Source organism: Oreochromis aureus, linkage group 15 (assembly GCF_013358895.1).
Source record: "Oreochromis aureus strain Israel breed Guangdong linkage group 15, ZZ_aureus, whole genome shotgun sequence".
NCBI classification, from domain to species: domain Eukaryota; kingdom Metazoa; phylum Chordata; class Actinopteri; order Cichliformes; family Cichlidae; genus Oreochromis; species Oreochromis aureus.
In genome coordinates this window covers 6,408,816-6,435,125 of record NC_052956.1, presented here as the reverse complement: position 1 = coordinate 6,435,125, position 26,310 = coordinate 6,408,816, and the positions used below count along the sequence as shown (strand labels likewise).

The 26,310-nt window shown below is 40.1% G+C and overlaps 1 protein-coding gene across 7 annotated transcripts in view; it reads left to right on the top strand.

Annotated features, from left to right (window-relative positions):
* Positions 1-26,310, top strand: part of epb41l2 (erythrocyte membrane protein band 4.1 like 2) — a 54,103-nt gene that overhangs the window by 14,552 nt on the left and 13,241 nt on the right. For 2 of the 7 annotated variants that reach the window (XM_031755185.2, XM_039599470.1), the window contains exons 2-16: positions 6,554-6,792; positions 6,981-7,166; positions 8,714-8,965; positions 11,546-11,650; positions 11,810-11,852; positions 14,944-15,019; positions 16,374-16,470; positions 16,652-16,776; positions 17,871-17,958; positions 19,402-19,554; positions 19,660-19,757; positions 20,166-20,338; positions 21,161-21,246; positions 25,105-25,155; positions 25,320-25,355. In XM_031755185.2, the coding sequence (XP_031611045.1) occupies positions 6,568-6,792; positions 6,981-7,166; positions 8,714-8,965; positions 11,546-11,650; positions 11,810-11,852; positions 14,944-15,019; positions 16,374-16,470; positions 16,652-16,776; positions 17,871-17,958; positions 19,402-19,554; positions 19,660-19,757; positions 20,166-20,338; positions 21,161-21,246; positions 25,105-25,155; positions 25,320-25,355 (1,794 nt within the window). In that variant the 5' untranslated portion in view covers positions 6,554-6,567. Of the gene's footprint in view, positions 1-1,303; positions 1,469-6,553; positions 6,793-6,980; positions 7,167-8,713; positions 8,966-11,545; positions 11,651-11,809; positions 11,853-14,943; positions 15,020-16,373; positions 16,471-16,651; positions 16,777-17,870; positions 17,959-19,401; positions 19,555-19,659; positions 19,758-20,165; positions 20,339-21,160; positions 21,247-25,104; positions 25,156-25,319; positions 25,356-26,092; positions 26,153-26,310 lie in introns of those variants that run through there. The other 5 variants (XM_031755191.2, XM_031755189.2, XM_031755187.2 and 2 more) reach the window with 4 other exon arrangements.

Here is a 26,310-nt window from a genome sequence, read left to right as displayed (position 1 = left end):
GGTTGCTGTTGGTTCAGTGATAGTGGGAGTAGGGGGAGAAAAGTAGCTGTTGCGGTTGTTGTAGGTCCAGCATGAAATATCAGCTGCTAGTCTGATGTGCTATGAAACAGGTTTAGACACGGTCATAATCTCTATTGTCACGTAAGCTCCGTCCACTAATCTGTATTTTTGCTGTGGTAATCTCTTGTCTCCATGGGGATTTATTGTTGTAGAGCATGAATGCGGTTTCCATGGAAACCAGTTCGTCCCCTTTATTTTTTCAATTATGGCCCATAGAATCAGGAAGTGGGGTATGTTTTTATATTAGATTGAGGCTTGTCATATCTACTTTAGCAGATGAAAATTAACAGAAATGCGTAGGCACTAGGTCGATGCTCTCTTTTCTCTCTTGTACAGTTTAGTACCCACGCCTGTTTCAGCCTGCTGTAAATTTTTATCTCTTGGCCACAGTCCAGGCCAGGAAGTTGTCGTTACTATGATGACAACCCTAAAACCCAGTCAGACAGCAATAAAGTTGTAAGTGGAGAAGAATGTGTGTGTGTGTGTGTGTGTGTGTGTGTGAGAGAGAGAGAGACTCATGTGACAGCAGTCTAGTGTTTAAAAAGTGAGAACACCAACTCCCTACATGTACGCATGGGTAATTTGGTAGAAGCAGGTAACGTAGGAGCATTTTCCTTGGAGATGTCGCCAGCATTAACTACTTTTTTTCCCTTCTTCTTTGTATTGTATATAAAATGAAGCTGGAAAGTTTGGCATTCTAAGCACACAAATTAAAGGCTTGGTGTTTTAGTGTTTCAACAAAAGATTTTCAATATGAAAGCGAGAGAAACACATTTTTTTCATGGTTTTTAAAATGTCTTTGTTGGAAAGGAAGATGCTTAATTTGCTTTTAGTGATAAACACTGTGAAGGAAGGAAGTGAAAGATTGTGAATTGATTGAAAGTACAACTTTGAATGAGCTTTTAGGCATGGTTTTTATGCCTAAAAGATGTGAACAACAGTGCTGAAGACAACAGTGTTGTGAAAGTGCAGTTTTCATGCTAATGTCCATTAGTAATCCAACATAGTAGGCATGTCTGTGAGATTGCTCACTCTCCTCTTTTCCTCTCTCTTTCCTTTTTGGATCCTTCTTCAGCCTATCTCCATTGCTGCTCTTTCCTCACACACTTTTCTTGACTATCTCCACCCCCTACCTTCCCATGCTCTCTCATTTTCTGCCCTCATTTCTCTGAGCAATCGTCCCGGGGGGAAGCAGAGCTCTGAGGGAAAGAGAGGAGAGGATGTAGGAGAGAAAATGGCAATGACACTTTGTAGGGCAGGCATTTGCTAAGAGGTGGGAAGGGAAAGGAAAACGAATAGAAGAACATAGGCAGAAAAAGTAAAAGAAAGTGCAAACAGAGGGTAAACAGGACGTCAGAAGAAGGAAGAGAGTTGCAGGGGGGAAAGAAGGCAACAGAAACAACAGTAGGTAAGGTCATTAGTTCGTCAGTTAATTCAGCCATTCAGTCAACCGTTCATCTGTAAAATAAGAGCTGTAACAAGCTGAGTAAGGATTTTTATTATTGGCAGATTTCTACTGCTTTGATGGTCTTGTGCAGATCAATTAATTGAAGGAAGGTCACATGAAAGAGATGAGGCTGAATAAAATCAGAAAAGCATATTTCTCCCAAGTGTGCAGCTGGCAGTGCTGTGTCTGAGTTTGTGTTTACAATGAATCTGCAGGCTATTTGTGCCTTTTTAGACATCTGGGTTATTTGAACGCTACTAATTGGCTGTGAAATAGGATGAAATGTACCACAGCACCCAAGCATTTCAGTACATGCCTCTAGACAAATTCTGCATGAAAATGTCCTTGATGGAGCAACAAAACACATCTTCTGATGATTGCTTATACAGGAGTTTATGACTCAGTGTGTTTAACCCACATTTGACCTCGTTTATAAGAAACTTGGTCACAGTTTCCTGCCATAAAGTGTCAAGTGCGTATATATGTCTGTGTGTATATGAAGCGAGATGTCACTGGTGTTTTTATATGGACTGTGGGAAGAGGAGAGAAACAGGAGGAGTGTAGAGGGAGATAATACCAGTGGGTGATTGGGGGTGGGGATCGAAAGGGGCCCCAGGAAGAGAGGAGAGAGATGAGTGCAGAGATTTAGTGAAAAAGAGAAAGAGGCACCCTGGGCTGGAGAGCAGAAGAGAGAGTTGTGAGGGTGAGTTAGATAGTTGTGAGAGAGGTAGAACAAGGTTCCTGGTGTTAAACAGTTGCGGATAAGGAGGGCAAGTTTAAAGCAGGCCTAAGTGGCCATGACGAAGCTCCACTCTAATGCCAGCTCACACAAACGCACACTTAGAGCTGGCCCATTCAGAAACAATGTTTCAAAGGAGTATGAACTGCAGTTAGTCTATAGTAACAGAGCTGTTGTGATGACTGACATAGTGGAAAAAATAGATCTGTTGCCTCTCAAAATTGGTTTAAAGTCTCTTCGTGTCTGTGTGGTACAGAGTTATTTGGTTGTTTGGTCTGCATTGTACACTGGTCATATTTTTTTTTCTTTTCTGCCGTCATAGTTTAGTCTAGTGAGACTGACCACGTTATTTTAAATGACGACCGACTCTAAAATAGAGTTTTCCAGTAGATGCTACTGGTTGCATCTAAAACTACATCCAAATAAATGTTATAAGTAATACGAGTCTTAGAATCCAAGTCTTGTCACTTCAGTCATCTTAGCAAAAAGCCCAGGCAGTTATTTTAGGTTGACAATTTGCTGAATCTCCGGCTCCATCACATCCCAAAATTGCTCTGCTGGAATAATATCTGGTGACTGGAGGCCATGTGAGTACAGAGAACTCAATGTCATGTTCATGAAACCAGTGTGAAATTGGTGATGATAGCAATTATTATTATTAGCGAGATTGATGGTGTTTGTTTGTGTGGAGCAATTATCCTACTGGGTTTCAAAAATTGTGGTTGAGACTTTTTGTGTAGGAGTGTCTTTCGTGACTCATCAAATAATCCCACTGATGGGCCAGTTGGTGGCTCAGATCACTTGGTGCTCCAGTGGAGTAGGTACTAAAAAGCACCTGGTACCAGGAACTTCCACCTAATGGAAAACCTAAAAGTCAAGTCAAACCAAATAGGTGCCAGTAAAATATTCCCCACAACACTATATCATCACTGCCAGCCTGAACCGACGTGCTTTCATGTTGTTTACACCAGTATCTGACCCTACCACTCAAATAGTGCAGTAGAGATGGAGACTCGTCAGACAGGCAACATTATTCAAATTTTATCTGTTGTCCAATTTTGGTGAGCCCATGTAGCACAAATTTCCTGTTATTCCTTGACAGGAGTCGCACCTGGTGTGCTTTTCTGCTGCTGCTTCAAAGTTCGATGTGTTGTGTATTCAGAGATGCTCGTCTGCATACCCCGGTGGTAATTTGAGTTACTGTTGCCTTCCTACCAGTAGGGCTGCCACAAACGATTATTTTGATAGTCGACTAGTCACCGATTATTTTTGCGATTAGTCGACTAATCAGATCATGCATCCATTGGATGTAAAACGTACAGCTTATTTCACCAGCATGCATCTGCTCTTATATAACTATCATTAGCTTACAGCTTTAAGTGTTTAAGGTATGTGCTAACCAAAAATAAAGACAAGATGATAGTTTATTAAATTTTAATGACATTTGCAGATTGTTTCGGTGGAGTTTAATAAACGCAGCCGTCTGCTCCTTGCTATCTAAAATATAACAGGACACCGGAGTATATTCTGGAGCATCTCACAGTTCTGATAATCAGTTGTCTGCTTGACGTTTATTCAGCTGTGTAAAAACTATAACTTTAATCTCAGCCAAACCGATTTACTCAGGAACAAATAAAATACTAAAAAAAGCCAAACAATATCATTTTTAAGTTATCTAAGTGACTAATATATCATGTTTAACCTGAGTAGCGAAAGACGGCGGTGGGTTTGAAAACGATTTGCCGGGAGTCCGGTGTTCTCACCGGCTCTAGTGAGCCTTGAACCACGGCTAGCTATCGAGCTAGTGGGTAACAGACGTCTCCGAAAACGTCGGAGTGCTTTTGAAAATATGTGGTGTCTTGATAAACTGAGCAGATATTTGAGGTTTACACAGCTATATTCTCGCCTGAAAATATGTTAAACGTTTATTTTGTGACCCAGAAAGAATAATAAGAGTCATATTAAAACTAACTAGCTGCCGCCATTGTTGAAAACTGAGCAGGGCCGCGCTATGAATTCTGGGACACAGCTTCCTCTTCTTCGGGGTTTAACGGCAGCTGGCATCCTTGTACATGCAGTGCTGCCATCTTCTGTTTCAGTCCGTTATTACACTCTTAAATCCTACTACTTATTCCTGCGTCTTTGGGATCTTACAAAGCTTCAAACGACGTGTCAACTATTAAATTAGTCGTCGATGATTTTAATAGTCGACGTAATCGTGACTAGTCAACTAATCGTGGCAGCCCTACCTACCGGCTTGAAGCAGATGTAACATTCTCCTCTGACCTCTGATATTAACATGACCTTTTCACCTAGAACGCCCCCCCCCTTTCTTTCTTTTTTTTAATTCTCTGACCATTCTCTGTAAACACTAGAAATAGTTGTGTGAGAAAGTCCCAGTAGATTATCAGTTTGTAAAATATTCAGACCACTTGAATCACTGTTCTTACCCATTCTGATGCTCCTGATGCTCACCTTGAACTTCAGCAGATAGTGTCTGCATGCCTAAATTTACTGCCATGCGAGTAGCTGATTAGAAATTTGTGTTTATCAGCACTTAAACTGACTTATCTTACTGTGTACTTGTTAGAGTTAGAGTTAGAGTTTTTTTTAAAATAAAACTTAACTTACTAAATTTTGACAATTTATCTGACTAAAAAATAAAACAGCTTTGTGAGAGGATTGGAAGAAAACATCAGAGCACAACTTGTTCATTAGGTCATCTGTATATTATTTTTGTGTAAAATCCATCTCATAAATGTACTTCACCACTGGAGAAGTGAAACACATGTTCAGCAAAGTCGGTAAAATTAAGTTTCTGGGTGACACAAATCCATTAAACAGTTGAAGTTTTTCAGTCAAGACTTAAGTGTGTGGCTCAAATGCACACCACTAGAAGTTTGATGTAAAGATGTACTTGTCATGTTAGCGGGAAACAGTGGATTTGGAGATGAGTCCCACTTATCAACAAATGATAATATTAAAAAAATCACTTTGCTGTGTAATGTCAGCATTTTAAAAGAACATTTTTTTTTTAATCTTTTGTTCACCTATCTGCACAGGAACATAGTGTCTATAGCCTTTCTGACGTTTGCATGTTACACATGCACCACCTTCTCCACTCCCTACCTCATTAGCCGATCATGCGTAAGGAGACCTGTTCTATTTTTACTCCCACCCCCTCCCTACACACCACTGGTGCTCTGGGGGTGGGTGGGTGTGTGTGCGTGTGTGCACGTCCTCTCTTATTGAAGGTGGCAGGGCAGAAAAAAGAAAGACGGAGAGCGGGTAAGATGGTCACAAAATAAAATGCAGACGATGTAATGAATAATAGAATCATAGGAATGAGGCCAGAAAGGCCTAGTCTGGGTGATGGAGAAAATGGGCTGGGAAAGATTCGAACAACTGAAAGCACAGTGAATGACGATGACTTCGTAGTGCTTGACTTATGGTTAGCTTTTAGCCTGAAGCTACTTGTGTATACACAGATTAAAGGAGGCTGTGTGTGCAGCCAGGTAGGCACCCTGTGTGGATGGATTTCCACATTCCTGACCTTAACACGTCCTCACTGTTTGTGTTATCACCACATAGTGTTATTAACAAAATTTGCGTCACCACAAATGAAAGTGTCTGTTTTGTGATAGGGTGTGTGTGGACAGTCTGCCAAAGATATTTGGGTTGACGAGTGTGTGTGCTGACCACAGCTGCAGGGTAAAACCAGTGATTCACATTACAAGGAATTGAGAAATTCGCCCTCTTTCTCTTTCTGTGTGTGTGTGTGTTTGTGTGAGTGATTGTTTGTAACCAGCTGTTGACCCAGATGAAACTTATTGTGTTGCATAATGACTTCCCAAACTTTCGTGTTTTTCTTTACTTGTGTAAAAACGGAGTTGATGTCATTCATTAGCAGCCGTGAGCCAAAATCGTCTAAGTTATACAAGCCTTTCTATTTCCTATGACATGTTTACAGACATAAGAGCTTTCTATTTTGTTTTATAGTCTGTTTTACCTCCAGTGTAGAAGAAGCACTGATCCCTCTCAAAGGAAAAAGAAACACAGAACCATGTGGCTCATTTATAAATGACGAAAATGTTGCATGTCATGAAAAATTGATGTTCTTGCCCAAATAAGTGGTTGAATTCAGTCAGGTTATTCAGAATTTTCCAGTAATGTACGAAATTTTCATAATGCAAGGTGTAACCAGTAAACTGAAACTAAAGATGTATTTATTGTGTAAGTATCTGTTTAATGTGTTGCTTTTAAAAATTTAACTCAACACTCTTTCATCGCTGTCACTTTTTCTGCAGGTTGATTTGTCACCATGACAACAGAAGCAGGCTCTGAGACGGAGGTGAAGGAGAAAGCTGAGGAGTCAGCCGCTGAGCCCGACCAATCGGAGAAGGCCACGGAAGATTCCCAGGAAGTAGCAAACGCTGAAGTAGAGGAGAAGGAAAAAGCAAAGGTGAAGGAAAAAGAGGAGAAGGAAGGCAAAGGAATATCTCGATACCTGCCAACATGGCTTAAGAAGCAGAAGTCTCAAAGCCAGGTGAAACTGGGTTCACACTGTTGTTATGTTATAGTGTCACAACTCTGTAGGGAATTTTACTTAAATTATTTAGCAACAATCGTTTTTCAGGCTCATTGTAACTGCTGGTAAATTAATGAACTTCTAAGTTAGATTTTAAAAGTCTGGGTCTTTTGGGTTTTTTTTTTTTTTTTTTTTTTTTTGCCAAGACCTCCCCAACAAAGGAGGCCCCCCCTACAGAGGAACCTGTTAGCAAGGTGACACAGGAAGAGGAAGGGCCTGCCCCAGAAGTGAATGGTCACGCTGAGGAAGTAGAAGAGAAGGAGGAAGTCAAGTCTGAGCAAGTGAAGGAAAAAGAAGCAGAAACTCATTCCAACGCCAGTGCAGACACTGAGGTACTGCTCACGGGTTCACTACACCACTCCATAGCATATGCTTTAAAGTAGAGTCAGAGAACAAGATGTCTAGTACTGTCAGGTTAAAATGGTGATTTCAGAACAGAAATATAAACATCTCTTAAAAAATGGTTAAGCTTATTTTTTTTTTTTTTTTTTTTTAAAACTATGCCTGCTTCCTCCAAAATCTTTCTGTCAGATGAAAAGCTCGATAACACTCAGATATCTATGTAGCATGCAAACTGAAGAAAAGATGAACAATCCTTGATTATGTCCAAAGGAACATAATCTGTCTGTCACCACTTCTACATCTGACTAATACATGTTTTCTGCCAAGTCAGTAATGGTTTCAACACAGTTCCACTAGAGGTGGAAATCACCAGACCGCCCATGATACAATATTATCACAGCACTTCACTCATGATATGATATTATTATTATATTGTGAGATATGGTTGATCAAGAGGTGGCTTTGTCAGGCCAAGTTTCCCCAGTGTCGGATTGTTTTTCAGTTGAACTGATTTAATGTCAGTTTGCTCGACTAATGTTATCTCAGGATGGTGATGCATGAGATGAGATTCCCAGAGTATTTTAGTTTATTTAATAAAATATTGATATTTGTTATTCCTGTATCGGTATTCTGTATGGATTTTTTTCCACTAAAAAAACAATGGTGTTAAAAAGCTGGTTAAAAATCTACGCTCTTTACAGCTCGACATCAGCTCATTGGCACAGTGTCAGTGGAAACAAAGTCTAGGTAAAATATTATATTCAGACTTATAGTATCAACCTTGTTTTACGTCAGAGAAGAAGACCTATGAAATGGGAGTAAAAGTATGCTGCAGCAGTTGCGTCGCTTATAACAGAATACATGTCTGTACCAGGGAATTGTGTGTACCTTACCTGATGGGCTGAGTGAATGGCTTTGCATTTCAGTTTCCTTATGCCTGTGGTAAATAAATTAAAAATCAGTATAGTCATTTACAAACCCTGGTGGAAACACTAGACAGACTACAAGGCCAGTGTCAGTGTCAGTATTATTGTACCCTGTAACATATTCTTTAGTGGTCAGAGTGATTAAAGTTCCCCAACAGCATTCTGCTTTTGTTAACCAGCCACATATTGTGGTAAACACAGATGGTAAGAAACCCAACAACGAGATGTGACATTTTCCACAATGTTCAGACAGTGTTGATGTGTATTGACAGTTTACAGCAAACTGCTTAAAAATGCTGTTAAATTACCAGAGGAACAAAGAAACACTTGAGCATACACACACACAGAAACTCCTTTCTCCCTCGTGCACATGCACACATATGGACTCTTGCGTCCACTGATCACATTAAGCCACCCAGGCCCACCCAGTGACATCAACATTTCAGTGATCAAGCCAAAAGAAACGCCTGCCTTTTCTATGAGCAAATTCAGACTAGAGGGGGAATTACACACGGAAAGAAAACAGTTTGGTCTCAACAAGTAATGAAGATATTTTTATGTTTTTAAGAAGATTGCAAGTTTAGTTTTTTATTTCTTGCAAACCCCATTAGCCTGCCAAGGAAGAGAAGGTGGAAGAGAGTGCAGAGAAAAGTCCAGAAGAGACCAAGGAGACAGCAGAGGGAGAAGGAGCAGAGGAGGAGACGAAGGAGAAGGAGGGAGCAGTGGAGGCTGAAGAGGAGGCAGGAGAAGGCCAGACCTCCATTTTCCAGTCTCCTCTTCGTCTAGTGAGAAAGAACAAGATGAAGTTGGTGGTGTGTCACGTGACCCTCCTGGATGGGACTGACTTCACCTGCGAGGTGGAGGTAAGACTGTGATAACATTCCTAGACCAATACAACCACAGTGTAAAACATGGTTAGTGTAACATCTAAGATCAAGATGGTATGTTATGGCTGCAAATATAGTGTTTCCACTTTAATATCTAAAGGTTTGCCTGACATGGTACAACATTTCTCACATATTTTTATATCTATCAGCAGTTTCTTGCTTGAATACGTCCTTTGAATACTGTCCTTCGTAACGTAGTTTGTTTCTGTGATGTAAGAAGGTTCCTCTAGTTGTTGACAGAGCAGGTCGACACATTGTCCATCTCATGTTCTTATGTGCGTCACGTGAGTGCCAGTTTGTCAATGATGTAATCGCTAATAGGATGTAAGATCTAGTGTGTGTGTGCACGTCAGTGTGTGCCTGTGCGTTTGAGTATTTAACTTCCTGACTCAGTGTGCAGTAATGGCAGAAGCACCCGCTCACATTGTTCAGGGTGGTAGTTCAGAGGGATAAATGCATCGCAAAGCAGAGCGAGCTGCAGGGGCTTGCCTGGGGACTAAAACACATGCACGTACGCAAACACTCCCACCAGATTATGGGGTCTCACAGATTAGTTTTCGGCATCTGTTCCTCCCTAACAAGCACATGTCTTAGACCCCCTACGCGCACAGTTGGACATATTCATTACAGATACATCACACGTGCATCAGCCTTATAGTGTTTCTATTGGGTAAGAGAGGAGTTTTTTGTATTTTGCTAGTTTTTAATACTAAAAATGATGGTTAATAACATGTTCACCCAAAGGCATGCACATTTTTTAGCCGTACCTCTCCTCACATTCACACACTCTCACATTCAGTGGGAAACTGCTCAGAATAGCCACTGTGCAGAACCACTGGAGCTGTTAACGCTTAAATCTTTGGTTCAACGACCCCTGAACAGAGCGCTGACCATTTCCCTTGCCAACATTTTCCCATTTGGCTTGAGGGCTTTTGTCGGTAGCCTCCGTGTGGCAAACCTGCATCCTAATCTACAGTATGGCAACGCCCAGCAGCGTGCCAGTGAAAGAGTGCACTTGTTTGAATAGAAGCTGCTTTGTTTCACAAGAGATAACGCTGATACGGCAACTAACTGCTATTGTCCTATAATGCACGCACACACATACACACTCACACACATATCCATCCATGCCTCCCTCTACATGCTGGCATAGTTGGGATCGCGAGAGGGAGAGATGCACAATGCATTCCAGAGATTAAATTTTCTGTTTTGCCCAGCAGGCCTCCAACACACACACACACACACACACACACACACACACACACACACACACACACACACACACACACACACACACACACACACACACACACTCCCTGTCCATTCTTCCATCATCCATCTGTCCTATTTATTAACCCCTGGCATCAAATTTATCCCTGAGTAATAACTTAATGCATATTTTATTAGTTGTAGACCACTGAATAAAAACTCTAGCCAGACATTTTCTGACTTTGTCGAGGGTTTCAAAGGGGGAGTCTTAGTGACACATGGGCTTAATGGCGATTCTAAGAATTTTACTTAATGTTGGTTTCAGCAGGATTTTAGCGTCACATGGTTTGTAGTGTTTGTAGTGTTTCATAGCATTTCATTAGGTACAGATGTTTCAGTTTTTAACACTGAGTTAGAAATATGTTTGAGCATCAAGAAACAAACAGGTAATTCATCTTCTTTTAAATGACTGTCGCTCTAATCCCATTTACATAAACTAAATACATAATCTATACAACTGCCTGTTGATATTTCAGTTGACCTCAGCCAGTGCCTTGCTTGGAGGCACTTTGGTGCAGACTCAGGAACTCTAAAAGGCCACGTTCTCAGATTTGCGTGTGCGTTGCGCATTTGTTTGATGGAGTCTAGGAAAATACCGCAGATGTTTTCAGCCGTCCCAGGACAAGAAGAAAAATGCACTCTTTCATCGCCTTCCTTTCACTCTCACCACGCTTCCTGCCCGGTCTATATGTCTGTCTGCCGAATAGCACTCAGTCTGTGCACCAGTGTTAGACTGAGGCTGACTGACTGAAAAGAAACAAGCGTTATTTGATTATTTCATTCTTTCCCATCATTTTTTCCCCAGCTGTCCACCCTCTTTCTGTCTGACCTTTTGTCTGCCTAAAGGTTGCGCGTGTGTGTGTGTGCACGCTTGCGCATGCAAGCATGGATGTGTGCTAAATGTCATTGTCATAGCTGAGTCTGGAGGATTTTATCGCTAACACTTTTTTTGGACTTTTAAAGGAATGTGTGGTCCAGATGGTGAGACTGAGAGAGAGCGTATAAACCAATAATGAAACAGAAGAAAATGAAACACAAGGAAAAGAGAGACTCTGAGAGTGAGAGAGCTGTGGACAGGAATTTTACAAGTGTCTCATTTTGCCATAGTGAGAAGGTTTTTAACTTAATCAGGGGTCTGGAGTGGTTCCAGGAATACTTCATAAGCTTAAAGCTTGATGTTTGAAACATTTTGGGGAAGAAGCTGGAAATATTAGAGTGGTTTATAATATTGTTTTAATAGCAGCAGTTATAATAATAAAATATATATAATGTTTTGTTTCTTTGCAGAAACGTGCCAAGGGTCAGTACTTATTCTTTAAGGTGTGTGAGCATCTTAATCTACTGGAAAAAGACTACTTTGGCCTGGCATACCAGGATAACCATGACCAGAAGGTTTGTATCCATAGACACACATACTCGGGGTGTAACAAATAAGTTAATAATGTCCTCATGAAGAAACCGCAGACATGGATGCTTTGATAATGTGTAGGATATATGGCAGAAGGTAACAGTCTTCTTTTTCTCTTTTCTCTTGTTTCCTTCTCATTCTAGTGTTGGTTGGACCCCACTAAAGAAATTAAAAGACAGATACGCAGTAAGTAAAACTTTTTTTCTGGACGCTGACATAAAGACATGCAAGTCCGTCCGTCCGTCCGTGCTTCTCTTTCACTCTGCCTTAACGACACAAGATGGCTTTGGTTGTTAGAAAAAAAAGCATCTTTATTATTATGTCAGCCAAAAGGCAATGAATAAAATATTGAGCTAGTAAAATGGGACAAGTGTCTGCATATCAAAAGAAAAACAAAGTGCATCGCAATTAAGTCAAACAAAGACACCAGAGATATTTGAGACCAAACAGCAGCAGTCTGGCAGCCTGGCAGAGGTTACCAGGGTGTGATCGCTCTACTTTATTATTTATTGACCTCTTTATTGACTGTTGTTCATTTATCAAAGGGGGCTGAGGTGTTGGATCTCATCTTTTGTTGACTGACAGCCATTAAGGGTGTGGTACGGAAGAGCGAAGCGTATAAGCTTTGTTTTATAATTGCATGCATGCAATATGTCTGTGATAGTGGACAATGCGCCCTCAATTTGTGACAGTGTCTATAGTTTAATGAGAAGCTTAACGACAAACTGGAGATCAGCTCATCAAGTCACAGCTTCTGTAGTTTGTCATTGCATTTTTTTCAGTTAAAAGAACTTTTATTTGGTGTTATTTCCTTGTTAGTTAATTTTTTAGATACATTTTTGTACTAGAAATATCGTAATTTTTAGTCTGATGTGAACTGTTAGCTGATCTATACCCGATTTCTTTGGTTGATGAGATTTGGTTTTCCCTAACCAGTCACTGTACTATCATATCCACCTAAATCTAACATTTGAAGTTGACATTGATTTGTAATTGGTTTCACTGGGGTGGAGCACAACTAAGTAATGCCAGGTCAACATTTCCAACGGTCATTCAGTAATCATGCCTTGGATGTGATAAAAGCAACCAAGTAAAGGGCATATAAAATATATTTTTTGTGGCACATAGCTTGCCATAATTAAGTATTAATAAATATTGCAGATTGAGTAATACTTAGTCCTCCTACAGAACTTTATTGGACCCAGACACTGCTGTTTCATATCGTCATGCCGGTTGGATCAGTCAACGCAGTCAAATGGACTGATTCAAAGTGCGACTCTGTAACTCCGACAGTCACAAATGTTTGAAAATCTTCACTTCTTTTCTTTTGCTGTCCATTTCTTGCTTCTCCTTTTTACACTATAACCAAAACAAGCTTTAACACACTGTCGTAAACTTGAACCTGCACTTTTAGGAGTGAGAACATATCATTTAGGCACATAAAATGTTTTTTAATTAGTGTATGTTAGGTAGCTATGTCTGGGTGTGTTCAAAGTGTGTGTGGCTGTCGCTCGATGCTGTGCATCTGGCTGTGTGCTCGGAGTTTCTCTCGCTGTCTGCGGATGTTTATGGTCAGAGAGAGAGAGACTGTACATGTGGGCCGATGTTCATTTGAGTTACTCATATTGCCTGTGTGCGTACACAACACCACGCAAATGACAGGGTTGGCACAACTCTGCTCTAAACTGCCTGGAGTTTACACTCAGCTGTGACTCTGTTTCACTGCATGCTGCGGTGGGATCTAAACATTGTAACTGAACTTTTTTTTTTTTTTTTTTTTTTTAAACTGTATTCTTGAAATATTTTCAAATGTTGCTGTCTCTGCAGTCCTTTTGACAAAAAGTTAAACTACATTTTTACAAATTTCTGAAGAATTAAATGGTCAGCTCTTAATGCTTGTCAGTAACCTTAAATACGAAGCTCGATGGTTACACTCAGCATATGAAGAGGGTGTTTCCTACAGTACAGGTTACTTTAACCACAGTTGTGTGGGTGTGCATGGTTTTTAGGGATAACACTGTAGAGAGAGAGAGAAAATTAGATATTGCAAGGTTACTAGAGTAAAGTCAAACATGCGTGTAATAGAAAATGTTGCAGAAAGTGTAGATAGATTTACAAAGGAGAAAAATGAAAAAGAAAAAACAGGGAAATTAATTTTACTCCAAGTGGCTGAGGCATCATGTGCATTAATGTGTCTCAACCAATAAAAACACAGCTTCAGCTACCCATAAAAATGAAGCTGGCTAGAATCAGATGTCTGAAGTAAAAAGATTTCCATTGCAACAGATACCACAAATAGAAAACCGGCAGTAAAACTTTCAGTCCTTAAGTTTCAGATGAGGACTTTTGAGAATTAAACGGTTTCACTGTGAGAAATAATGAGAAGATATTTTTTTTTTCTTCTTCTCAGTTTTGACATCAGTGTTGCAAAATGTCAAGCAGAGAGCACTACTCTGGATAAAATCCAGTCAGTAAACTGGTCCCATTTGTGTGGCTGTTGATACTTGGCAGCTTTCAGATTTTGTCCAAAATCAAATATACAGTTTTGGATGCCTCAGTCTGGTGATATTGTTTGCTATCTTAGTACGTTTGGAGCCAGTTCAGTTAATGCAATGAGAATTGCATTAGCTTGTACTAATAAATTGGCTAGTGAGTGTAGATGATAAGCAGGTGGCCTCAGGTAGATAAGAAAGTTAAAATCAATGTTGTGGTTCTCTTGTTACTCCTACATAAGCGTCACTGGAATTTAAGCAAAGGAAAAATTTGTTTTCCCTTTTATGAAATAATCATTTATAGAAATGGTTTGCATAAGAAAAAGTGAGCACTGTTGACTGCTGGAGGATGAAATGGTCACAGAACGCCTTTAAAGCACTCAGTGCTGCCCAGAGAACATACAGAGTCAGTCTTGCTCCTGGACATTTCTCTTACAACGATAGATATTCAGGCGTAAGGGTTTGTTGCGATGCATGACCTTTGGAGGAAATGTTTTTACACTGATGTGCGACTTTTCCAGATGGTGCGATCTTTTATAATCTGTAAAAATAAAAAGAGATGACTGGAGACAAATTAGAACTGAAATGAAATTTGTGTACTTCAACAGAAAACCACAGTATGACATGGTGATGGATGTGTTAGTGGTCGTGATTAGATCTTTGTTTATGATCAGTGAATCAACATTTCAGTGTGGTATTTGATGAAGCTAAGAAAAGAGGTTATGTAAAAAATTCTCACTTTCTAGCTTTACTACATAATGATCTCTCTGCCTGTCTTTCTACAGGTAACAACTGGCAGTTTGCATTCAACGTCAAGTTCTACCCTCCTGACCCATCCCTCCTCACTGAAGACATTACAAGGTACACACACAGGGTCTAACACCCAGCATTTCCCTTAAATTTTTAAAATTTAATCTGTGTTGAACATAAATAAAAAAGTAGCATAGTTATTACTGTTTCTTGGTTCAGAGTGGATCCCAAAAATACTAATATTTTGGCTTAACCTTCAGACATTTAGGGGATGACCTATGTCTGTCTTTAGTTTTAGTTCAATTAACTCGTGTTGGGATGCTTCTTGAGGGGAATGAACATGCAAAGTGAAATGGAAAGCACAGGATAGCAACTAGCACCAACACCAAAATCCAGCACACTATCACACATAACTAAGATGACACAGCATAAATGGGGAAAAAAGCAGCTCTGGTATCATAGCATTTATCTGGCCACGTATCAAGTAAGAGCAAAGTTGAAAATTGAACCAAAATACTAAAAATTTAGGCCCTAGTATCAAGGCAAAAAAAAAAAATTGGCTTTGTGCACATTATTTCTTTTTGCATTTATACATAGGCACACACGCACAGCAGCATGCTTCAAGCACACAGCATTTCGACTGAGGTTTGTGTCTAATGGAGCGGACAGCTTCTCTGATGGTTGCACTTAAAGGCTAAACAAGGACACACTCACACTGCTGTTGACCTGCTGCAAAAAGTCCTAAATGTTCTTTGGCTGTGTAAGTCTGCAAATTTATAAGGAGGTCCTGTTAAGTTTTAACAGTCAGATGGCTAATCAGTGCAGTCCACTAGTGGTATTCCACAGGATTTTCCACAGACTGTATCCAATACCTATTTTCTATTCATTAATTATCTAATTAGCCATATTAAAATGGAAAAATGCAGTATTGTCCTGGGACATTATATTGGCCTAGTTAACAGGGAGCTGTGTAACTTGATGACTGAGCTTTAAGCCTCCCTGTCAGCAAGTGTCCATCCTGCTTAAAGTGACTTTGAAAGACATTTTCAATAGGCAGAGTAACACCTTGGGTCTTTGGGTTGTTTGAAGTGACGTTTCATTAGATAATGGATTCATGACCAGAGGGTTAATCGAGGGGACAGCTTACACTGTTTAAGTCCACACGGCTGCTGGACAAGTCAGTAACTGCAAATATAAACATTATGATAGATAATAATAAATAATAACAGCAGTTGTGCAAAGATCAAAGAAATTTAATCCATACCAGAGGATCTTATTCTCAGGCTTAAAAGAAGCACAGGCAGTTTGGCTGCACGGATGTCTTTATTATTATTGTGAACAATAGAGGTGCTTCCACTTCAGAGGAAACCAAAGAAAAAGCTTTGAACAAGTTTTGTTCTTGTTTATACTTGACTTGGTTTCAACTTGTAATCCGTCCTTGTTTGCCCCCTTTCTTCCTTTGTAGGTACCTTTTGTGTCTGCAGCTCCGTGAAGATGTGGCTTCTGGACGGCTGCCTTGCTCATTTGTAACTCACGCTCTGCTGGGCTCATACACGCTGCAGGTACAGCATGTGTAATTATATACTTGGATGCTGTGTATTTATTTATCTGCGTTTACATGCACATGTGTGTGATGTGCAGCCGGTGGATACGTAACTGTCTTTTTTTGGAAAAAGCCAATTCGTACATAAGTTCTTTTTCTTTTTTTGTTTTTGTTCTTCTTCTTCTTCTTTTTTTTAACAGGCAGAAATTGGCGACTATGAACCTGACCAGCCTCGCCCTCTGGACTTCATTAGTCAGCTGACCTTCGCACCAAATCAGAACAAAGAAATGGAGGAGAAGATTCTTGAGCTCTACAAGTCCCACAGGTCAGTTAGGAAGTTCTTTTGAGTTGGTATATATGAGTTTTATGTGTCTCCAGCTGTGCTTTAAAAAAAAAAAATTTCCTATTTATATTTGCACAACTGGACATCACACAGATTTGTACAAGGGAGCTTCCGTTGCCTAGCACAGAGTAGTTTTACAGTGTCCGTCATGTAAAAGTGATAATAATACGCTTGAGGGTAATCAAAATAAGACCTTATACCAACTGTGTGTGGATTGTCACATAGACTGCTGTTGGGTAGAAAAGCTATGTTAAAATGGCTTGTGATAATATTTGACTTTGCTTATCATTAGAGTAAAAGAGAGCGACGGCCTTGGCTGATCTGCAGTGCTTTAATCTCTAATACACAGATTCAGACAGCCTAAGGAACCAGTCCTGTCAATTTGCAAGGTGGGGCTAGCTAACCAGAACAGCTGATTAGGAACAGGGGTTATCTAAACCTAACAAGAGGAAGTAGCAGCAGCAGAAGTTTGATAACATAGTCAGATTGTAGGCTCATGTTATCTGTCCTCATTACATCATAACACTTTTAATAGAGTAGAAAGAGATGCGTAAAGCACTTTACCATTCCAACACAACACGCTGACTTTTAGGCAGCCTGTAGACGATTGACTCTGTTACTTCATCTTTTTCCAGAAAAAATTTCCAGCTTAAATTAAATTATCTTCTGGTTTGAAGTAGTGTTTTCATTTTTGTTGTTGTTGTTATTTTTTATTTATTGTTTTTCCTTTTTTACAATGTTAGAGTAAAATTTATGCTCAGTGTGTCTGAACTGCTACAGTGGAGGGCTGGTAAGGATAAGAACCGATTTTCATATTCAAACATTTCACATACGCAATAAAGAACTCTGTAGTGTAGCTACTGGAAAGCGTTAAGGGACTATTTTCATAAACAAAGACTTCTACATTTGTAAGTTGGATTCGAGCCTTAACGGTGCATTTAAACGGTACAACGGTACATTTAAGTTTAAATTAGAATTAAAAAAATACTTGCTATAATACCATTTAAGCAGAAAATTATCACTATATAAAAAATATGAGCATTTTGAATTAACTGAGCCTTTTCTTTGCTTTTCAGGGGAATGACACCAGCACAGGCCGACACCCAGTTTCTTGAAAATGCCAAGAAGCTGTCCATGTACGGCGTGGACCTGCACCACGCTAAGGTATGAATAAATGAATGAATCCTGTCCTCTCTATTGTTGTCAACATCTGTGGCTGAGCAGTTTCTTTGATGTAGGGAGAGGGTGCTGGTGGGTGGGTGGGTGTGAGTGTGTGAGTGTGTGTGTGTGTGTCAGCTGTGCAAACACTCGGGGAGGCCATTACCATGGGAACAGCCAGTGTTTCTCACTGGGATAGCAGGTCATCAGTGCATGTTTTCATGTTTGTCTCAGTATGTTTGTGTGTCTTTGTGCAATATGGGCAGAAATATGAGAGAGTCTTAAAAATAGAAAGGCAGGATGAGAGATTGAGAGGGGGAAATAAATGGAGGACAGAAATAAAGCCAGAGTGAGATGGGGACAAATCCTTGAAAGGAGCATGCTCCACTTTTTGCAACACAGAGAACCAAGGGAAAGATAGAAAAGCAGAGGGAGCCTTTAAAATGCTGAAAATCCTTTTTCCTTTTTTATTTATTTGTTTATTTTTTATGGCATACCAAAGATGTGGGAATTCAGGGAGTCGATCTATTTCTGTCCTGTGCCATTAATTTGTTGCACAAGTCTCAGAATCCTCAGGGCCCACAAAGGAACTGTTTCAAATACTGGATGTCAAAACATTTTAAAAGCACAAATGTAACACACACTGAGTAATAGTATTTCAGAGAATTCATTGCTTTAGCTGTGAAAAGGAAACGATGGACTCTAAAGAGAGATGCATTTGAGCAAATAAAACTGCTGGTAGTTTAAAAAAAAAGGCGAGATAATGAACAGTGAGCAGCTTCTGTGAACCAGACCTGGGACTTGGTGCTAAAGCCATTGTGCCCATGTGGCGGTCTCTCTCCTACCAATCAGCTCTATGATCTCTCGATTAACTATGTTCTAATGTGGATTTTTGTACAACTTTATCATATAATACATAATTGTAATAACATCAAATAACATGTGATTTGCTTGCTTCAGTTATTTGCAAATGTATTGACAGAAAAATCAGAGAAAAATAGTTTGCTCTAACATTCCCTCTGTCAGTGTAACCAGCCAAAATATTTGAATGTAGCTCCAGCGCAAGTTCAGAGATCGATGAGCAGCTAATAGCATGGCAAGGCCATGTGATGTTTGTGTGCATGTGTCCTGATAAAACTGTCCATTATCCACATATTGCATTCTCCATTAGTACAACAGATTTTTCCTGTGTTACTTCACTACTGTAATCAATACCATTAGCAGATGGTCTGGGAGCCTTAAAAGCTTTGCCAGTGTGTTAGTCTGCCAGCCAAACGCGTTACAGTTGTACTGAGTGGCACTGTTTGTGTGTGTGGTAATGGTGACCTTAAACAGTCTACTTTAAAAATCAATCCATGCACAGTATGATCTGGCTTGGATAAATAGATGGTGTTTACAACAAATAATTAATCAAATTAATATATGTTATGCACATTTGTATCCTCACAGGATTCAGAGGGTGTGGACATCATGCTTGGTGTGTGTGCCAATGGACTCTTAGTCTATAAAGACAGGCTTCGGATAAATCGCTTTGCTTGGCCCAAAATACTCAAGATTTCATACAAGAGGAACAACTTCTACATTAAAATCAGACCAGGAGAGGTATGTATGCATACACAAATTAGGTTTACCTAATCTATTTATTTTATTAATGTGCCCTTTTTGCTGTTAAGAAAACATTTTTCTCACTGATATTGTGCTTGATAGACGGAGCAGTTTGAGAGTACAGTGGGATTCAAACTCCAGAATCACCGAGCTGCCAAAAGGCTGTGGAAAGTCTGTGTGGAGAATCACAGCTTCTTCAGGTAGACTGATGCATCCACAGTGTCTGTGGAGTCACTTGTGTTATTTTGCTTGAAAAAAAGCTGTGCATCTTCCCAGGAAGTGTGTGCAGAAAGCATATCTCAAAGTGTGTATTTGTTGCCTTAGACACAGCAAATAACACCCATATAGATAAGCCTGATGCCCGTGTTTGCTTTGCGTGTTTGCACATTTGTATGTCTGTGTTGGTGTTTGTAGAGATGCCTGAGTATTTCTTTCATATCCTGTTCGAGGAGGAGTTGCCTGGAAGCATTTTGTTTTCCCTACCCATAGACGTATAAATGTGATGATCAGTGTTTCATTGCAAAGTAAATTAATCTGAATAAGCTTTAAAATTCATGTTTCTCTCCAGTACCACTTCAATCTCTCTCCATCTCTCTTTTTGTTACTAGGTTAAATGCACCGGAGCCTCCTACCAAGGCCCGCTTTCTGACTCTGGGCTCAAAGTTTCGTTACAGCGGGCGAACTCAGGCCCAAACCCGCATGGCCAGTTCCCTCATAGACCGACCGGCGCCCAGCTTTGAACGCACGTCATCAAAACGCATCAGCCGCAGTTTGGATGGAGGTAACACAGATAATTGCAACTGAAAGTGAGGCATATTTGATATTTCAGCTTCATTCTGAACTACGTCGAATGAATGGACAGATGGAAGGAATGAGGGGCAGATGGAAGTAGGGTCATGGATTTAGGCATTGCACAGGGTCATGTGCATGTCTGTGTTTGTACTGATGGTAAATGCTTGATGCCTGACCAGATACAGGAAATAGCTGGAGCATATGTTTCCTGTCACACAGTGAGAGACAGAGAGGGAGAAAGAAATAGCTGAAAAGAATGAATGTTCTGTGGATCCAAAAGTATGAAAACTTACAACAGAACAGCAGAGTGAAGAGGAAAATGCAGATTCTTCACATTTTGTTAGCACAAAAGTCGTCATTAACATCAGATTTATAAATAACTGTAGAAATCTCATGTAGAACTGTAATAAAACCAGCATGTTCTCTACGTCTATAGAACTGTGATGTGGTTTTCTTTGCCTACACATTTGTTTTGTTCTGCTTTGTTTTCGAGGGGTTCAAGATTTCCAGATCCCAGATTCCAATTCATGCAGCTGTGCACCCCTGTTTAACATGTGGTTATACTGTTAGCTGATATTGCCCCCTGCTGGGTACATTATTCTACTGCAACTTGATGTTTTATACTTGAGTTTATTTTGGTACATTTACTATACTACACAGTTTTGATTTTGTTTTATTTTTTTTAATAAAATAAAGCATTTTAATAAAGCTTTTATTAATTTTGTTAGCAATTATTTACTTGTTATAGTTATTTAGTTATTGAAAACTTGCATAACTGTGATTGCCGTTTCTTTTGTTTCTGATTGTGTAGCACCAATGATCAGCATAACTGAGGCTGGCAGGGAATCGGCTGAGAACGGACGCGAGCCTCACCTGGAGCTCCACTCTGACTCAAAGGTGTGTATGTTCAGAAATCAGATGTAGCATTTGCAGGTACAAGAACAGTAATACGAGATAAAAATATAATGTATGTAGCTCAGTTCTAGTTTTTTTGTTTGTTTTTTAATTTATAACAATGAGTCTATGTTGTCCCATGGAAACTGTCTGTGTTGTATAATCAATAGAAATACAGTATGTACTGAGAGGTATAAATCCAGAGACAGTTTCTGCTGTTTCTTGTTACTATTGTAAGATAGGAGTGTTTGCTTGCTTTATGTTTTTGTGAAACGATGAATATGTGTATTTTCTTTTCCGGGTTTGCAAAACTGTGACACTAGAAGTTAATCATGTGTAAACATAACCATTTACGGATCACTGTTGATAATTTGTGGCGAGTCTCATCCACTCTGTATGTGTGTCTGATGACGACGACTTCTTAACCATGGCAGGTGAACAAAGTCTGTTATTTCTACTCTACATGTCCCCGGTACTCATTTCATATGCAAGTGGGTTTGAACAAGAGATGTCAATTGACGTCGAGAGTTGTAGCTTTTTCAACAGCTTTCACTGCAATCTACAGCTACAAATTCAAATAGATTTTTCTTAGTCCATTTAGTGATCAGGAATAAGTAACTACTGAGACACTGCGATATCATCCTAGGGCCAGAGGACAGCTATTAATTTGCCTCCACAAAATGTGAATGTATACAAGAGTGGTAGAGGTACATAAACCAACAAAACGAAGAAAGCTTCATGTCTTCAGTCTCATATTTTTAATGGTTTTCTTATCAACTATAACAAGTCTTAACAGAGCACCTTTTCAAGTAGTCCAGCATTTTGCTCTATTGGCCTAACTGCTGTCCTCTACTGAGGAGCTGTTTCCCTCTTATTCAGAGTGCTCACTACTAAACCAAGCCCGTCTCTGAACAGTATATGAGTATACACAGATTACTGCTGTGTGCTGCTGTGCATGCCTCCTGTTCCAGCTCCCTTTCCTCACTCCCCCCTGTCTCCTCCTAACCCTCGCTCACATCCCAGCACTCTGGACTTGGCACCTGTCTTAGCCCCTTTCAGTGGTGACACACCCTGTTGATATTTTTTCTGCCAGCACCTGTGCCTACTGTTTTCTGCACCTATGCTCTACCCTGCTATGTTCACTTGTAAGCGATTGTGGCGTGTTGTTCACTGACTAATGTTTTGTCTCTTTCCCTCTCTCTTTTTTCTTTCACACACTCCCTTTTTAAAATTTTTATTTCTTTATTTTGCCGTTCTCACACCTGTCTTGCATGTTGCCACTTGTTGCTGCCATTTTATGAAATCTGAATAATTTTAATTTTTGCACTCGATTATTTTGATTTGTCATTTAATTTTCATTTCTTCATGGCTTGCTCCTTCACTTTGTGGGTGTGTGTATTCGCCGTTGTTCAATCTCACCCATCTATCCACTCTCTGGCTCTCTTGTCATATTGTGCCCTCCCTCATTCCCTGCTTTTTCTTCCTCTCCTCTTGTATGTTCCTTTAATTCTTCCCTCTCCATCAGTCAATCTTCATGTTCCCCCTCTCCTTCTCCTCATCATCCTCACTCTCATCCATCCCACCCTCCCTCGACTCCATCTCCGAGTTTGACCACGTCCTTTCAGATATCTCCGAAGATGAAGATCGTATCGACGACGTGGACTCGGCACACACGCTGTGGACCCTCCCCTCAAACACCCTGTCCCTCTTCACTGATCAGCAGTTAGCTGATCTTGAGCAGCTCACACAAAACCCCCCATCCTCCCAAACATGCTCCTCAGAGATTTTAAAATCTGTGGAGGGCTGCCAGGCTGAAACCAGAGCAACAGCTGGACTGCTAAACTGGCGAAGCTGGTTCTCTCTGAAGGGTGTGGTTAAATACGTTTCTTTTGTCTTTGGCTTTCTCTCTGTTTCAGGAAATGGAAGCATGTGTCTGGCCACAGGCGCATTTTCAAGATTAATGAAGAAACTGCACCTTTTTTCTCCTGCTTTGTTCATGATGATGTCTAAGTGGGTTCCAAAATTAAATATTTGCACCATCACTGCCTGGAATTATAGAGTCTCCAATATGATTATGTCCAAATTAGATCAAATCCTTAACATTTTGACATTTAGATGGACTCATTTGGTGGCATTTCTTACCCAGCATCTTCCTCCAAAGATCAGTAATACAGTTGCTGCTTTATATTCTCGTCCAGCTCAATTGAGTTTAGCCAATATATCTTCTCTCCATCCATCAATACTCTCAACCATTGCTTCCCTCTCCTCTCTCCCTGCTCGCCCCTTTTCTTTTCCATCTTGTCTCTCTCTCCCTGCCTTCTCTTGCTCTAACCTCATTGCATCTGTACATCGCTACCTCCTGAATCCCTCCCCTCTGTTTCTGCCTTGCCTGTTAGTCGTCTTCCTCCTGGCAGTGATGCTGACAGCAAGCCAGTCTGTAGTCTTAGCCCTGATTTTAGCCACACCCCTTGGTCTGACCCTGTGCTACTTGGAGAAAGTTGTCTCCAGTCAAAGAAAAACCGCTTTGCCAGTGTTTCTCGATGACGGGCCCGATGATCAGTCTGAGAATCAGTTGAGCTCTGTTTTCAACAGGCAGGCTTCTCCTCTCACACCAACACACACGCCTCCTCGCATCAGGCACCGCACTAATACAGAGGCCACCTGGATGCAAGAGATGTGTGATCCAGCTGCATAAAAGCAACATGTATACACCTCCTGGCCCATATTCCACTCCCTCAGTTTGTGTTTGACCTCTTTTTTTTGAATGCATATGATGTCTGTCACCTCCTTTCGTTCGTTTCCCCCACCAGCACTTCCTCTAGCTGATATATTTTTTTTCTACCTCTTAATTCCTTACCCTGCAAACCCCAGTGTATTGTTTGAAGAACCAGAGTAGAATAAGCTTAAATTAAGATTTAGAACAGTGAGAAGACATTAAAAAATATATAGCACAGAGACAAAGATGTACATTGCCAATATAGAGAAAAGGTCACTTTATTAAGAGTTTTAAATAATGTACAGAATTTGAGAGGAAAGCAGAGAGACTAAAAAAAGACACCGTTAATGATTAGTGATGTTCAGATCATTGTCAGAGTAGCTGCGATTAGATGTTATTAATTGTAGAGCTCTGTTGTGGTTGCTCTGTGTAATATAAAACTGCTTAATGTCACTCTAATCAGATGTGGTGACGTAATTATATAAATTACATATGTGGACTTTTAAGGCAGTATCGATTATTTTTAAAAGTTATTTTCAGTTGCTTAGTTTTGCATAGAAAGGGTGATGCTGAGTAACTAATCACATGTTAGAATTGTACATACAGTTGCCTCCAGATGCCCTATAGCACCTGCAGCTTATTGCATTTGTGTGTAATACATAGTAAACATTAAGACTAAACAGTGTTACACCTGCCCTGATCCCTGACGTTCAGCATTCTGTCCTACCTCTCTGCACTGATCAAGTCATTGTAGACAAAACTCTTCTAGTGTTTTTGTAGTAGCCATCTGGTAAACCTTTAACAGTTTCACTTGGTTTTGGACTTTGAACTCATCATGAAGCAAAATATGAACGTAAAGCTGTAAATATAAGGCTGCCTTTCAATCATATGAAAGAAGTATACACACACTGTAAGCAGTTAGTAGCACCTTCTGTCTCCATTTGTTGACCACATCAGCATCCTTTCCTGTTACTTTTCCAATGGGTTTGGTGCCAAGGTCACATGACCAGCAGTACTCCCTAACACTAAAGGTTGCTGTGGAAGAAAATAGCCTTTCCCATCATCCATTTCACTCTTTTCTTTCTTCGTGCCCTTGCCTCCTACATTTTGTCCTGACTACCATCACCATGACTACGACACTGAAGGTTACGGTGGTGGACGTAAGCCCTGGCGATGCAGAGGCCATGCCCTCCCAGGTCTGTAAGGCCTGTCTTTACCCAGCATCCTTTGCAAATGTTAAAGAGATAAGAATAAATTGACATTATGCAGCTAAGAACTAGTGTAAAGTGTTTACAACATTGGTTTTGTGTTGCAATGGAGCAAACCTGTCCTTATTGTCTCCTCGACTTTACCTCACCAGCACTCACCTGGATCCAGTGAACTTGGCCCCCCTCAGGTTCATTCATCTTATTGGTTATTTGGTTGTGCATTGGCCTGTGGCCCGTGTGGGTTGGTTTACTGGTTGGGTTTATTCTTTTCCCGGCGTGAAGTTGCCCTGACTTGAATCTATGGAGGTAGTTTGGGATTTCTTTTTTAAACAAGAACCAAATCTGGAATTTTATAACCTTAAAAAAAGTTATTGACTCACATTGCATTAATTTAAAATTATACCTCATGCTCTACATTTGAATTCCAGATTGGGTTTGACTCTTAAAATTAGATCTGGGCACTTTCACCCAACTGTTTTCACTTTCAGATGCTCTGCTGTGGCTTATAGTTTCAGTCTGGTTTCTGGTTTGCACCTGAGGTTCTTTTCGTTATTTTTGAGTTTTCCTGAAAGCGCAGTGTGGTTTTGATGGTTTGTGTGATCATCTGTTGGTGTTTTGAATGCTTTGGATTTTGCATGTTTTCCATGGGTACGAGTATCAATAACTGTCACATTCATGAGGAATACCAAAATGAAAACATTTGTGCTTGTACCCATCATCCAATGTTCACCAGAGACATTTGGGACATTTTTGGTGTCAACATCTCACTTTTTTTTGTTTTTTGGTTATATGACATTTTTTTGTTGTTTTCATTCTGTTAGTTTTATTTTATTTTATTTGTGCACTGAATTTTCACCATACATTTATTAATTTCTTTTGAATTAATTATTATTTTTTCATTGTGTGCTGTATGTCTGCCTTCCAGAGTTCGTTGAGAGTGCATGGGGACAATATTTATGTGAGGCACAGTAATTTAATGTTGGAGGTTGGTACTGGTATTGTCCGATGGCTGAAAATGAGACCTACATGTTTCTGTGTATTCTGATGCCATCAGATCTACAACTATACTGTACAAGACTGCTGCCCTCTCGCACTCTCAGGCTCTGCGTGCATGCCCGCATGTGTTTGTGTGTGTGTGGATGT